General features: G+C 37.7%; 1 protein-coding gene across 1 annotated transcript in view; it reads left to right on the plus strand.

Annotated features, from left to right (window-relative positions):
- LOC150102940 (glutamate receptor ionotropic, NMDA 2B-like) overlaps window positions 1-15,619 on the plus strand; it is a 275,940-nt gene that overhangs the window by 151,658 nt on the left and 108,663 nt on the right. The window contains exons 11-12 of the mRNA XM_090398014.1: window positions 3,843-4,063; window positions 10,363-10,523. Coding sequence (XP_090254140.1) covers window positions 3,843-4,063; window positions 10,363-10,523 — 382 coding nt within the window. The remainder of the gene's footprint in view (window positions 1-3,842; window positions 4,064-10,362; window positions 10,524-15,619) is intronic.

Here is a 15,619-nt window from a genome sequence, read left to right on the forward strand (position 1 = left end):
ATTACATGATTCAATTTTTCATTCTGAATAAATTTCAGTAAAATAAATGTGTATTTGTAAACTTAAATGAACAAATTTTGGTATTGTTCTGTGTTCTCCATATTTAAGTAAGAATATTTATTCTGCTTAGAAATTGTAATAAATTTAACATTTAATTAGAAAAGTAATGAACGTTTTACGATATTAAACATACATAGAAACTGAGATTCCTATAATTAATTATTTTAGGAAATATGAGCATGTAAGAAAAAAAAAGTGTGTGTGTTTCAGCAGGTCACCGCTAATATTCGGTAATTAATTATTTTTAGAAAATGTGAGCATGAAAGAAAAAAATGAGTGTGTGTTTCAGGAACACCACTGATATCTAGTAGTTAATTATTTTAGAAAATGCCTAACTACTACCTATTGACAAGAAAAACATGAAAGAAAAAAAATGTGTGTGTGTGTGTTTGGGAGTGGGGAACACCACTGATATCCAGTAGTTAATTATTTTAGAAAATGCCTACTGGTACCTATTGACAAATATTTTCACATAGTTCTACAATTCAGCCCAACACTTGACTGAATATCCTACCAGAATTCCAATCTCTAATCATTAGCCTTAATGCCACATGTGAAAAAAATGCTCATCTCACATCAATGGCAAATACCACCACATCCCAGAATTCCATGCTTTCACCATTACCCACAATTCCCCACTTGAACCAAAGACACAACTTGATGTCAGTTATCTAATTCTTATCTTATCAACATTTCAATCTTGTCAGAATTCCATACTCTGACCATTACCCAGGATTCCATACTCTAACATCACCCAGAATTCCATATGTGAACCTATTCACGCACAATTCCACACTCGAACCAAAGACACAACATGACGTCATTGAAGGATGTGTCACCTAGGAAATTCCAAGGATCCTATACCCTAACCATCACCCAGAATTCCATATGCAAACAATTACACAGAAATCTATACTCAAACCAAAAGATCGAATGTGATGTCACAGAAAGATGGGATCCTTATCGTATCTCTAACCATCACCCACAATTCCATATGCAAACAATTACCCAGAATTCCATACTCGAACCAAATGGCACAACGTGACATCACAGAGAGGTATCCCCAGGGAAATTTCAAGGATTCCATACTCATGATGTCACTTCTCTAATCACATCATGACGTCACGGTTTCTTATCTACATCTTGATTTTGTTCAAAGTGGCATCCCTACTACTCACCTGGTCTCCTTACCTGAGTCCTTTTGGTTTCACACAAGAGATCAAAATCAGTTATCATCCCAAGTTTATACATATCATTTTTGAGCATTTAATGACAAATTTGACTATTAATTTTTGTGAGGGATAGAGATATGACCCTCACAATAAAAGTGTTCTTCCCAAATGAGAACAAATATAGATGAATCAATCTCATCAACTGTGAAGTGCAAACTGGTAGTGAAGTGTGACTTCAAGCCATAATCTTAATTCACTTTTAGGACTTCCCATTATTGACAGAAAATATAAACTTGCAAGACCTTTTAGTTCTTCATGAAAGCTATTTAATGCAAAAATGTATAGTTTACAGTATTTCAGTACAATCTGCCTCATTAATAAAGATTAACAAAATTGCATTGCCCACGTAGTTGTTTCTGTTTTGTATTCCGTGTTAAGGTGAACAGCACTTATTCAATGTTATGATTGCACTGTTATTCCTGTAGTCTGCTGTATTTTAAAATGGCTTGAATTCTCTGGATGGTTTTTTTGGTCTTGGATGAAACGCCAGAGTATTGGACTGGGTAACTGACACTGCAGAAAAGTGACCTTTATCCCATATTTTAAAGCAATGGTTCACAGCCTTCTTGCTGTCATGATGGAATATTCGCTCTTAGTATATACCTTATGAATCACAATAGTCATAAGGAAACCAAATTATGTAACTATAATAAATTATAGTTTATATTTTATTTAAAATCAACCTTAAAGATCATGATTGTATATAATTTTAGGGAATAAGCAGTGATTTTAACACCAGTGATTACGAAGATAAGATTAATAGCTTATTGTCGGATACATCAACCTACCATGTCTTAGTCACATACCAACACTAAAGAACCACAATGACACCAACGATTTAATACATCACATGATGAACTGGTCTATAGACTTAAAACGAAGATTGAAATCCATGCATCCACTAACACCAAGACTATATGGCGCTCCTAAGGTACATAAAAATGGAATACCACTACGACCGATTGTGGATGTAATCAATTTGCCAACTTATCTGTCTAAACACCTGGCAGGACTCCTCAAACTACACATCCATAATTCGGATACTTATGTACGAAATTCGCAACATTTCGTTGAGAAACTGAACAACATCTGTATCTCCAATACGGATTTACTCGCCAGCCTGGATGTTACATCTCTATTCACTAACATCCCTGTGGAGGAAGTCATCAACATTTTAGTAAGTTTGCTCCCACAAGACATTACTTCTCTGTTCCATCATCGTTTAACATCAAACTTTTTCTTATGGAATAAAACCATATATCACCAATTAAATGTCCTTGAAATGGGTAGCCCCCTCTTTCCATCTTGTGCTGATCTCTTTATGGAGGTTTTGAAAGTAAAATCTTAACTCAAATAGACCCTAAACCCACAGTATGGTGGAGATACGTGGACGATATCTTTATCGTTTGGAACCACAAAAAAGGATAACTAATTATCATTTCTGGACACTTTAATTAAGAAGCTTCCGAATGGTAGTATCAACCTCTCAGTTAACCGGAAACCTACCAATACAGGACCTTATTTGCATTTAACTTCCTGCCACCACATTTCTCAGAAACTTAGTATTGTACACATGTTGAAGAACCGTGCTTCTCTCCTTACAACAGATCAACAAGACCTCCAGGAAGAACTATCCCAGATATCCACCAACCTTACCATGAATGGATTTCCTCGCGATACTTTTCTAGACTCCTTAGACCACATAAAATAAGAGTGGCCTTTAAACTCACAGAAACGATTAGACAATTCTTAAGATCTCCAAAAGATAGCCATCCTTTCTCCAAATATGCAGGAGTTTATAACATACCCTGCTCGTGCGGATTGAATTACATCGGCCTAACTTCAATGAGCCGTGCAATTAGGCAAAAGGAACACATAGGTGACGTCAATAATAACAGAGAAGAAAAATCGGCGTTAGCTTTTCATTTCTCAAGAACGAACCATACCATAGAGTGGGATAGAAGCACAATTCCTTACATGGAGGAGACCTTCCGCTCCCGAAATTTTAAGGAGACCACAACAGTTGCCCGCTGTATATAAAACCTTAACAGGAACCAAGGACTAATCTTGCCCGTGATCTGGAAGACCCTTATTAGATCCCTCAATTCGCCAGAACTGAATTATAGTGCCAACTATAGAACATTCCTAAATAACAACAAATGATATCATGCACGCTCATTGCATGTATTGTACGCGCTCTGTTCTTTGTTTAATATATTTGGAATAGGTTGATTATAGTTTGTAACAGTTTTTTCCTTTTTAGTGCCTTACATCAGTTATGTACCATGAAGATGCCAACAGCCTTAGTTGGTAAAAGTAGTTGGCATAACATAGTTGTTTATTATATGCACTTGATCAATATAATCCCATTAAAAGTCATTCCAGAAGCAAGTTAAATGTTGCGAAGTAGATCTAAATATGGACTGGCTTTTTTTTTTCTTCTCATTTCTTCACTCCACACTTCTTTACTACACACATATATTACAAACTATCAATGCATTTATCATAACAAGTTATAAAATAAATTATTAACAAGATGTTTTCCCACAGACCACAAATTCTCTCTCTTCCGAACATACTGGCTCGTTTGGGCAATTTTGTTCAATGCAGCTGTGAATGTGGACTGTCCTCGAGGATATACTGCTCGGTTTATGTCTAACGTGTGGGCCATGTTTACCGTAGTGTTTCTCGCTATCTACACTGCCAACCTTGCTGCATTCATGATAACAAGAGAGGAATTTTACGATCTGAGCGGGATAGAAGATAAGAGAGTAAGGCTTTGATGGTTATATTTTATCTTCTTTCTATTATAATAGCAATTATTATTTTATTTGTTTCCAAAACCGTGTTTTACTTTAATCGCTGTGGATTTTTTTAAAATTAAAATCAAAGATCACAAAAGGAGTACTTTTTAATATGCTAATTATTGTTTTCTTTTTTTATATAATGCTAGAACACTGTACTTTATGATATTGATCATAACTATGAATTCTTAACAAATTATAAACACATATTTGTTACAGTTAATCCCATCGACACGAAGATTCTGTCACAATCTAGCTATTCATTTATGTTACTTATTTCGGCATTCCTTACCAGCCAAGAAGTAAGTAAAAGAATTGTTTATGTTGTACATTATATCACTATGCTCATACATCGTTTCACACACGCTACTTGGAAAGAAGCCAACAGACACTCCCCAATGGACAAGGTGCATCGTGCCATGTAACGAATCACGTTCTTGTAGCCGGTATAAACTGGGGAAATATGATACTACCAAGTCAGTTTGATTGTGTCCCTGTGAAATTGCTGCGGGAAGGGAACTGAAGAGCTACCGTGACAGGGTGTTATGTTGTAGGCCTATCTGTTCGGCGAATTGTTGATAAATTGGGCCATTCCAGCTAAAAAAATCAGTGTACCATATTGAGATGGAAGCGAAGGGATTCAACTGCAAGTTCTACCAGCAGTGGATGACCAACCACTACACTCATGGGATGAGGTCAAGAAACGACTACCCCACGTCCAGGACCTCATCACATGCTAAAATGTAGAATGGTCCAAAATTCCCATTGATCGCCATCGTATGCTTGTGGAAAGTATGCCCCGTAAAATTACTGCAGTCATCTTAGCGAAAGGAGGCCCTACATCTTATTAAGGTGGACGTCGTGGCTGTTTTTTTTCCTCAAACTATGGTGTCCGTTGACTTGTTTCCAAATAGTGTATTTCCAGTTGAAAATCGCTTGGTTATTCAATAGATCCTACATGAATTATAAACCCAGTTTCGATTTTCTTTCATTTCTTTCTTTCTTTTTCTCTTTATTTATATATCTTTTGTGGGTCTAGATTTTGGACAGTTTCTTAAGTTTTGGAATATCGGGAAGATGGTTTTGCCGTATGTGCGTAAAAACAAGATATTCCTGTTTTGCCCACACCTTGATCTCAATCGCAAATTTGCGATATATGAACAAAGGCATGGCTTATTTCTTTTATATTTCTTCCAGTCAGCAACATGGGTGATGTTTTTAGATTTAGGTCCAATATCATGAAGCCACCAAACATTTCTTCTTTTATAAAATACAGTTGGTTATCCGCAACCCACAATCTCTCTACCTGTATTCTGCCAAGTGTGCCTGGAGGGTAGTCCCATTACTGATATGTGCACTGCCCAGGCCACGATATTTATAGAGGATATTGGTCAAATTTTTCATGATTTCCTATCCATGTTCCTTCACATTTCAGCTCAACTAAAACGTCCACCCTGAACGTTGTAATGGTTATTTTAGTTGAGGTGAAAATACACGTAATTAAAACAATAAATATAATTGTTTTATGTTGTTTATTGTTTTACTTGAGACTACAAAGAAAAACATATCCTGTACGGAAGATAGCAACTTCCAAACATTTTCCTGGTTCCACCTCACAATGACAGTCAAAGTGGGAAGACAGACCATAAGAGCAGAGAGTATTTAAAAGACCTTTGTGTGAACCACGTCATATTATTTAGAAATATCAAGAGAAACCACTGAGATTTCCTTAACCAGTGTACTAGCACTTAAAAAGAAAGTCTCATGTTAATCGACAGTGGAAGTATCCACACTAGTGATCATTGATTGCTGATGATTTTTCTGGGAGGATGTTCACTCAAAGTAGCTCATGAAGTTCTTTCTCGAAGTTCCATGGATCACATCCCGTCTGGGACGAGGTACGCCTTTGTAAGGTTCCTTTATGAGGAGGTGAGTTAGCCATTGTCGTATAAATGTGGTACAGTTTTCCTTCCGAAAAAAAAAAAAATATATATATATATATGTATTTAATTTAAAATGGCTACAATGGTTATTAGTCGCCCCTACTAATAATAATTATTTTCCTCCATGACTTTAAAAATGAATTTCAGGAAGTGCGCGAACTTAAAGCTTTGTGTTATGCTTGGAGGATATAGACTAGATTATTTAGGAAGTAACTGCTAAATCAGTCCAAGAATTTAGAATCAAATGTTTTATATTAATTAAGTGCCTCTTATTTTTCATTTGCTTTATTTTCATGTTTTTGTTGACTCAATCATTACAACTCGTTTTGGCAGTGCAGCTCTCAAAGTCCACTTTAGTTTCTGATGAATCAGTAAAGGAGAAAACTGATAGTTTATTTATATCCTTAAATGAGTACTATTTGTTGAATATGAAGGAGAGAGTCATAGGTATAGTCAATAACAGGTATTATGTCTGTTAGCACCAAAAATACCTTCCTTCTTAATAAATTTAGTTTAATCCTTTATCCAAGTGTGAGCAAACAAAGTTTGCGCTTGAAAGTATCTTAGGACTGGGTTAAGGTGGTACAACACCAGGGAAACTTGTTGCAAAGGTGGAGCAAGTTACCAACACTCCTATCTCAGTATCGCCTATAATACAAAACACATCTCCTTGCGGATATGTCTAATGTTATGCATTAAGGGAAGGGCCACTACCCAGACTAGTTTCGACCTTTATTGAGGTCTCTTCAGTGGGAGCCAGGCCCAAGTGTAGAAGCATTAGCAGGTCATCTCTACCTATAGGAATTTCCAATTGGTGTGCCACCCTTTTTTAATAATTTACTCTGTATTTAGAGAAAGATGTTGAAAGTTTATTTTTCACTTGGTTAAAGTATAATAAATTTAGTTTAATCCTTTATCGAAGTGTGAGCAAACAAGTTTGCGCCTGAAAGTATCTTCGGGACTGGGTTAAGGTGGTGCAACACCAGGGCAACTCGTTGCAAAGGTGGAGCAAGTTACCAACACTCCTATCTCAGTATATCTTATAATGCAATTGTATATAATAAACTAAATTTATTATACTCTAACCATGTGAAAAATAAACTTTTCACCTTCTTTCTTGTTTCACCTGTTTTTCCTACATTTTTATGACTCTTCCTACAGCTGTCAGATTGGCTTACAACTGTTGTAAGCCATGACTTACAGATTGGCATTTCTGTGATTAAAGGTATAAAATATTTGTTCAGTGATGCAGTGCTCCTTCAGTTGGCTTAACAGCATCATCTATTCTTTCTGTGCGGACAGCATTTGACTTTATATATTGTACATTTGCATTATATGTAGGGAATGGAACTTGGGAAGATGATGCCTTCCATTTTACTACAATTAAATCACTTTATTTTTCGCAATTCGATCAGAAGTAACTATCAGATTGCATCATAGACATTGCCTTTCTACGCCATGGTACTTTATTTATATTCCTAAATGAGCACTATTTGTTGGATATCAAGGGGGAGGGAGTCCTAGATATAGTCAATCACAGGTATTATGTCTCAGCATGACTATAACTCCTTCCTTCAACGTAAATGTTCAAAATTTTCCCTATGAAGGAACATTTTCCCTACCACAAGTAACCTTCATAGGAATTAGTGAAGGCTTTCATGAAAACGTCCTCTGTAATGAGGTTATTTATAACACCTATGCTTCTTTCAGCTAGGAATGGTTTTAATAGTCGATTTTGAAGAAACTCCCTAATATCTTATTTTGCTTTGCTAATACCCTGAATCTAATCTTAATGGAGTAAAGCAATACATGCTATTAATGTTATCAACTTTTTCTATTAACACATTACTCAACAAAATTTATAAAATATTTGAAAAATGTGGAGCAAAACATGCAGTATGGGATGAAGCTGGGAACAATTTGGTTTCCTACATACAGTAAAATAACAAAAAAATGTTATCTTCTTGTATAGGACGATATGTCCCAGGGGTATAATGGACATTACAGAATGGTGTATAAGAATCACCAAAAATAGCATGCTACAAACATCCACACAAAGTGTCTCCGAAATATGGTCACATAAGATCAGTACGGAATTTCCTTCCTTCGATATATAGGTGTTTTTAAGATTTTGTTGTAACAAATATCATTCTTCCACCAGAGCAGACTTCCGTTTAACAAGTAATCAAGATGATGGGGGTCTGTCGGCGTGCAATACACGCCAAAGGGCGTACAGCTTATGTTTGATACAGTTTTAATTCTGTATTCTTGAAGTTGAAGGTATCCAACAACAGTTGTTGGTGGACACTTTCAGTTTTGAGATACTCCACCATCTCTTGAAATCTAAGGACAGTGGCAGTTATGCACAAAAAAAGGGGGGGGGGGGCAACCGCACCCTTCAAAATGGAATAAGCGGTTCAAGAATCTGTTCTTGGTTCTTCTACCTAGTTATTAACAGTAGTCCTATCAAAAACAAGAAGAAAGGTGTGGACGTTGATTATTATACCGTACCATACTAAACTACTTCCTGCATCGTAAGTATTCCTTTCTCTGATGATGGAAAGATAGCAGAGCATTCCTGGTTTCGTTTTTTTTTCCAGATCAAACAACTAGATTTTTTTTTCTCTGAAATGGGACTAATTAGTGATACCTAACTGGCGCTTACGGAGCCTAACTCCCCGAGTTCCGGGCGGGTAAGCCGGTTCTCCATTGTTTTGAAATGTCCAACAAATTGTTTCTCATGAACACAAACACATTGTTGGACGTGAAACGTCTCAAATTTCGTCTTATCACCTTATCGGCTTAACCCAGCTAAAAACAATGAAGAGACAAAAAACGTGACATAAAAACGTTTCAAATTTCGGCTTAACAGCTTAATCGGCTTATCGGCATAACCCGGCTCAAAACAATGAAGAGACAAAAAACGTGATATAAAAACATTTCAAATTTCGACTTATCTTTTTATATATAGCTATCTGCGCAGTTAGCCTAGTGGCTGTGCATTTCGCAACCATATGCCTGGGGGAAGGAGTGTAATAGGTTCGATTTCCGTCGGTGAAGTGAGGAGCTGAAGGATCTTCCTCAGCCATAGCCAAGTTAGCTGGTCTTGGGCGTGGACAGTAGGGTTTTTCTCTCAGTTTATCGTGGGGTTTTATATCCCGCAAAGTAGGCAAAACCAGCCTTGAGAACTCAACACTACAGGACATAGGATACACCTGGGTGTAGGGATGACCACATTGACCTGTGAACGGTTTGAGGTCCGTTGATTAATGAACCCTCAACACCCCAATGTAAAAAGAGGGTATAAGGACGATACAGGGTGTCCCAAAATTCACACAATATTTAAATATAACGCATTTGTGCGGTAAAGTATTGCCAACGAGAAACAAAAGACAGCGTGACAGCTGACAGTTCAGGGTTATTAAAAATGACCACACACAGCGAAGAGAGTTCGTTGAATGGATTATGGAACAACAACAAGTGGATGATTATTTTTCGAAAAAAATCATCTTCAGCGATGAGGCTCATATTCATCTTGATGGCTTCGTTAATCGACAGAATTGTCGCATTTGGGGTTCCGAAAATCCACGAGTGATTGTTGAGAAACAAATGCATCCACAACGTGTCACTGGTAGGTGCGAATTTTGGGCTGGATGCACCATCGGTCCATTCTTCTTCGAAATGCGGCTGGAGGCAATAACAGTTAATGATGCTCACTATCGCGACATGATAATCCAGTTTTTCGTGTCTAAATTGCAAGATATGGATGTGGACGACATGTGGTTTCAACAAGACGGTGCCACATGCCATACAGCCCGAGAAACAATTCAATTACTTCATGAGTCATTTCCTGGTCGTGTAATTTCCCGTTTTGGTGATCAGAATTGGCCGAACAGATCATGTGATTTAACGCCGTTGGACTTTTTTCTTTGGGGTTTTTTGAAGTTTAAGGTTTATGCCAACAAGCCCACGACCACCCACGCCTTGAAGGAGGAAATTGAGCGCTGTATCAACGAAATTCAGCCATATTTATGCAAAACGGTCATGGAAAACTTCGACAAAAGAGTGCACATGTGCCAGCAAAGCCGTGGAGGCCAGTTACCCGATATGCTATTCCATGCATAACCCAATATTGTATACTTTATGAATCAATAAGAAATTACAATTTTTAATTAAAAATCTGTGTTTTCTATCAAAATTACTTCTTGCGTGAATTTTGGGACACCCTGTATATATATATATATATATATATATATATTGATTTCAATTTTGAATTTCTCACTTTATTTTATGAAATTGAAAATTTCTCACTTTCTTTTGTAGCTTAGAAATCCTTGGATTACTGATCCACCTTTTAGGTATGGAACTATCCCACATGGTAACACAGAGGCTGTTTTGAAGAGAAACAAACCCGGACTTTATAGATATATGAAAAAATACAACAGGTCATCAGTGCAAGAAGGAATCAGATCCGTGAAAAGAGAGTATGTATATTAAATAGCTAATCCATCTACTTATATATATATATATATATATATATATATATATTCATTTTTCTAAATTAACTGACTTAAACCCGAGAATTATAACACAATGACATTTATTGGAAAAAACGCAACATGTTTCGTCAAGAATGACTTCTTCAGGCGATAAGAACATAGAAAGATAATAAAAGACACTTAAATTAACATTGACACACTGTAAAGCTATACAATTATAAAGCCATAATATTCGACTGTAAATTACAGTTATTATGAGCTTGAACTACAGTCTGAGTTCAACAATGGAACTACAGTTAAAGTTCCATTGTTGTACACCTGCGCGTGTGTGGAATCACGCGATCTCCAGTATCTAATAGTAAATATATACAGGGTGTTCGGGATAAATTTGACATATTTATAATTAATTATATTTTTCCGTAAGTTACATGTATTAACACACACTTCTCTTCATTTAAAAGTTTGGACCCTTCTTCATTCATATACAAGATGTCAGAAAGGATGGATAGCTGGAACCCACCTGAATCATGGAAGAGAATAACTTGTATCATGATGATTCGTGCCCGCCATCAAAATAAGGATATTACGACTGCTGCCCAATGCTCCCTGAATACAGTAAAAACAATCAGGCATGAACTAGAGACTTGCAATGGTGACTACGAGGATGTAGCAAGAAGAAAGATCCCTAGCAGACGATCTGATTGCGTTCGTACAGCAGAATTCCTCGCAAATCTGCAGGAACAGGTGTTGAAGAACCCTGGCATTGGAATTCGGGCTTTGTTCGTGGAGTTGCTAACTGTAGTCAAGCCCTGGATAACAAGGGTAGCCAATGGTAGGCCGTATGTATGGCAGCAGGATTCGGCCCCTTGCCACACCTCTGGGAAAAGTCAAAAATGGTTGTCTGAAAATTTCTACGACTTCACCAGTCCAAATGTTTGGCCTCCAAACTCCCCAGACCTTAACCCCATGGATTATTTTGTATGGGGCGCAGTTGAAAAAGACACCAATCGCACTTCCAGTAATACAAAAGCCCAGTTAATGGATAAAATTAAAACAGTTTTTGCGGCCCTTCCCAGGGAGACTGTAGCATCAGCTTGTTCGAGGTTCCGAAGCAGAATTGAAGCTGTGATCGATGCTAATGGTGGTTATTTTGAGTAAATCTTGTTGATAGTATTGTAATTAACTCTGCCTGTAATGTTTTTTTGTCAATTCATTAAATTTAATAGATACAAAGAAGATTTTCTTTTTCCTTACGAAACTGTCAAATTTATCCCGAACACCCTGTATATATGTGTATATATATATATATACATGTGTATGTATATATATATATACACACACACATATATATATATATATATATATATATATATATATATGTATATATATATATGTGTGTGTGTGTGTGTGTGTGTGTGTGTGTGTGTGTGTGTGTGTGTGTGTGTGTGTGTGTGTGTGTGTGTGTGTGTGTGTGTGTGTGTGTACCAAGGACACCAGCATGCGGGCACTGCATAGGAAACGTGCAACACAGTTGGGGTCAAATCTATGCCTCACAGTACCTTGAATATCCACTTCATCAACATCTGCGGCCTCAACACTAACCTTAATAGCATCCTCTACCATCTGCAGTCCACCAAACCCCACCTACTCTTTTTAATATCAACTCAAATCTCACCTTTCCCCAGCACTATTCTTCTCAACATTCCTAACTATAGACTTTTTAACTCCTTTCGACCCAAGGTTGGCATCTGCGCGTATATTCGCTCTGATATATCCTGCCAGAGAGCAATTAACTTAGAATTGCCCGACTTCGTTCTTCTTTGACTGAAGATATCCCTCCCCCATTCAGTCAAATTCATCTGCTGTCGCTATCGCTCTCCCAACACCACCAATCACTCTGAGCTCTTTCATTTCCTCTTCCTAAAAGTTGATTTTATCCAGTACCATTCTCCTAACGGAGAAATCATCCTCCTGGGTGATTTCAACGTCTATAACACCAATTGGCTTTCCTCTTCCAGTTATACAGTTTCTGCAGGCAGTGATGCTGAAACATTTGCAGTCACCAATGACTGCAAATGTTTCAGCATATTTTTCAGCATATTTTGAACACATATTGTTCTAAAACCAACCAGAATACCAGATAACCCAAACTACTCCCCAAATACCCTAGATCTCGTCCTTACTAATGACCCCTCCAAATATGCAGTGAATGTAGTGAGCTCCCTGGGCAATTCTGACCACAACTTAGTGCTCATCTCCACCCCTATGCAAAAACGTTTACACAGTCACTCCCACACAAGAGTAATTTGTCATTATAATGCCAAATGGGACAGTCTCCGTGACTAATACGCTTCATTCCCATGTTTAGACTACTGTTTCCGGTCTTCCAGTGCAAAAATATGCACTGAAACATCACCAAAATGATCCACACTGGCATGAAAACATATATTCCCCTCACTACTCAGACCTGCCATCCCCTAACTAAACCCTGGTTTTCCAAAAAATGTGCCAATGCTGTACAAATGAAAAATCAGGCATACCACAACTGGCTCAAATCAAGAACCTTATCCTCATTCAATGCCTATACTGAAGCCAGTAACAAATGCAAGAAAATTATCAATACTTCCAAAACACCTCTATCATACAGAGATGGCTCAATTGCAACATCACCCATAGAAAAACCTAATCTCCTGGCATCACACTTTGCCTCCAATGCACACATAACCGACAATGGCAAAGGCTTTACAGTCATTCCAACTGCCCAACATACAATGCTCCAGTATCCCTTTGCTAAAAAGACATCGCAAACCTGTTGTCTAAATTAGACACAAAAAAGTCTCCTGGCCCTTACCGGCATTCCTCTAATTATACTAAAGGTCTGTGCATCGGAACTGACTCCTATGTTATGTCACCTGTACACACTCTCTTACTCCACTGGTGTATATATAAACCAACACCTGGAAACTGGCCTATATTCAACCCATTCCCGAAAAGGGTTGACAAATCACTGCCATCTAACTACCGGCCTATCTCACTCACTTCAGTCATATCTAAAGTAAGGAAGAAAATCATCAACTCTCAACTCTTAATCTACTACCTTGAAGGTACCCGGCTATACAAGCGACCACCAGTATGGATTCCGTTCAACAGGAGATTTCCGTTCAATAGAACGTTCAAAGCCGTTCAACAGGAGATCTACTCTCATACATCACCCATCACTGGACAAACGCCATGGAGAAATTCGGTGAATCCCAAGTAGTTGCACTTGATATCTCCAAGGCCTTCGACCGAGTCTGGCAGAAAGGCTTACTAAGCAAACTCCCATCATTTGAACTGCCACAGGGCTTCTGCAGATGGATTACCAGCTTCCTGTCTGAACGCCTACTATGTGTGATGGCAGACGGCCCCCTATCCTCTCACCATCCAACTAATGCTGGGGTCCCACAAGGTTCAGTTCTCTCACCGACCCTCTTCCTTCTATATATCAATGACCTACTTCAGTTGACCTCTAACCCAATACACAGTTTTGCAAATGACAGCACACTACATTCCTCCCTTTCATTTGACAAACTCTACTCTACACAACTCACTTCAACCCACACAGAACATCAACCACCACTGCCCTTAATTCTGACCTCCAAGCCATCTGATAATGGGGCACAGATAACCTTGTCATCTTCAACGCTAGTAAAACCCAGTTCTGTCTTATTTCTCAAAAAAAAAAAAAAATAACCATTTTCCTCCAGCATTGTTTTCGATAACACTCAAATTCTCAGACAAGATGAAATTTCTCTTTTCGGAATTACTTTGACATCAAGCCTCTCCTGGCATACACAGATCACAACCATTGCATCCTCAGCTTCCAAAAAACTAGGTTTTCTCTTTCTTTCAAGACACTACTTCACCTCTAAACAGCTGTTAACACTATACAAGTCACAAATCCCCCCAGCTCTCGAATACTGCTCACACATCTGGATTGGGGCTCCGAAAAGCTCCCTCAAAATGCTTGACTCAATACAGAGGAGAGCAATTAGACTAAAAAATGACCCATTCCTGACCAACTCAATCCCCCACTTTCACAGAGACGCTTGGTCTCTACAATCTGTATATTCTATAAATATTTCCATGGAAAATGCTCATCTGAAACAGCATCAATAATTCCCCCGCCCTGTACTAAGCCCATTGGAACACTTACAGCTGCCGCCCAACATCCTTTCACAGTACACCTCGAAACCCAGAACAAGTACTGTGGAACAGTCTTCGCCCCCGACGTATTTCCCAAGAAACATAACATACAGACGTTCAAATCAAATGTAAAGAGGTCTCTCCTTTCGCAACCCACCACCAATATACGGTACTAACGTACTATAGGTTGACCAACCAACCTCCTGTATATGGGCCGAACATTAAAAAAAAAAAAAACTCAATAACTGAACAATTTCATTAGCTTATGACACTTGAGTACCATCTGCATTGTATAAAGTTACCTTTCCACATTCATTCTTTATTTTGCTTGCCATAAAATTCTCAATACACGTTACTTTTCTGGCCTGAGCTTTATATATTTCGTAGCTGTTTATATAACGCTTTTTTATTTATTTTAAAACAATATTCTGCAATTCGCATTCTTTGCTAGCAGGCAAAGTTAAATAAATGATACCGCATCCATATGTCACGTGTTACTGTTAATAAATGTACGCAGTAAGGTTGCTGCGTACATCCCCTCCCGAAAATCAACTATATATATATAAATATATATATATATATATATATATATATATATATATATATATATATATATATAAGGTTTTGAGTAGTTGTTATTACCATTATTATTATATGACACCTCCAGGGAGTCTACAGGCTCATCGAAGGAGAGCAATTAGATGACTTTGCATAGAGCGTTGCAATACTACCCGTCTAAACTCAGTCACAACCAAGAGGTGCAAATGGTAAATGCCAGCGAATGAGAAAAGTTTGGATGTGGAAGAGGATTGGATGTGGAACATCATATTAGGTAATGAACACATCTTCGTGTTTGTGGAAGAATAAGCTAACCACCCGTCCTGGTTGGCCGAGTG

The sequence above is a fragment of the Typopeltis vanoorti genome, chromosome 9, assembly GCF_054136105.1.
Source record: "Typopeltis vanoorti isolate ZY-2024b chromosome 9, IOZ_Tvanoo_1.0, whole genome shotgun sequence".
Lineage (NCBI taxonomy): Eukaryota > Metazoa > Arthropoda > Arachnida > Uropygi > Thelyphonidae > Typopeltis > Typopeltis vanoorti.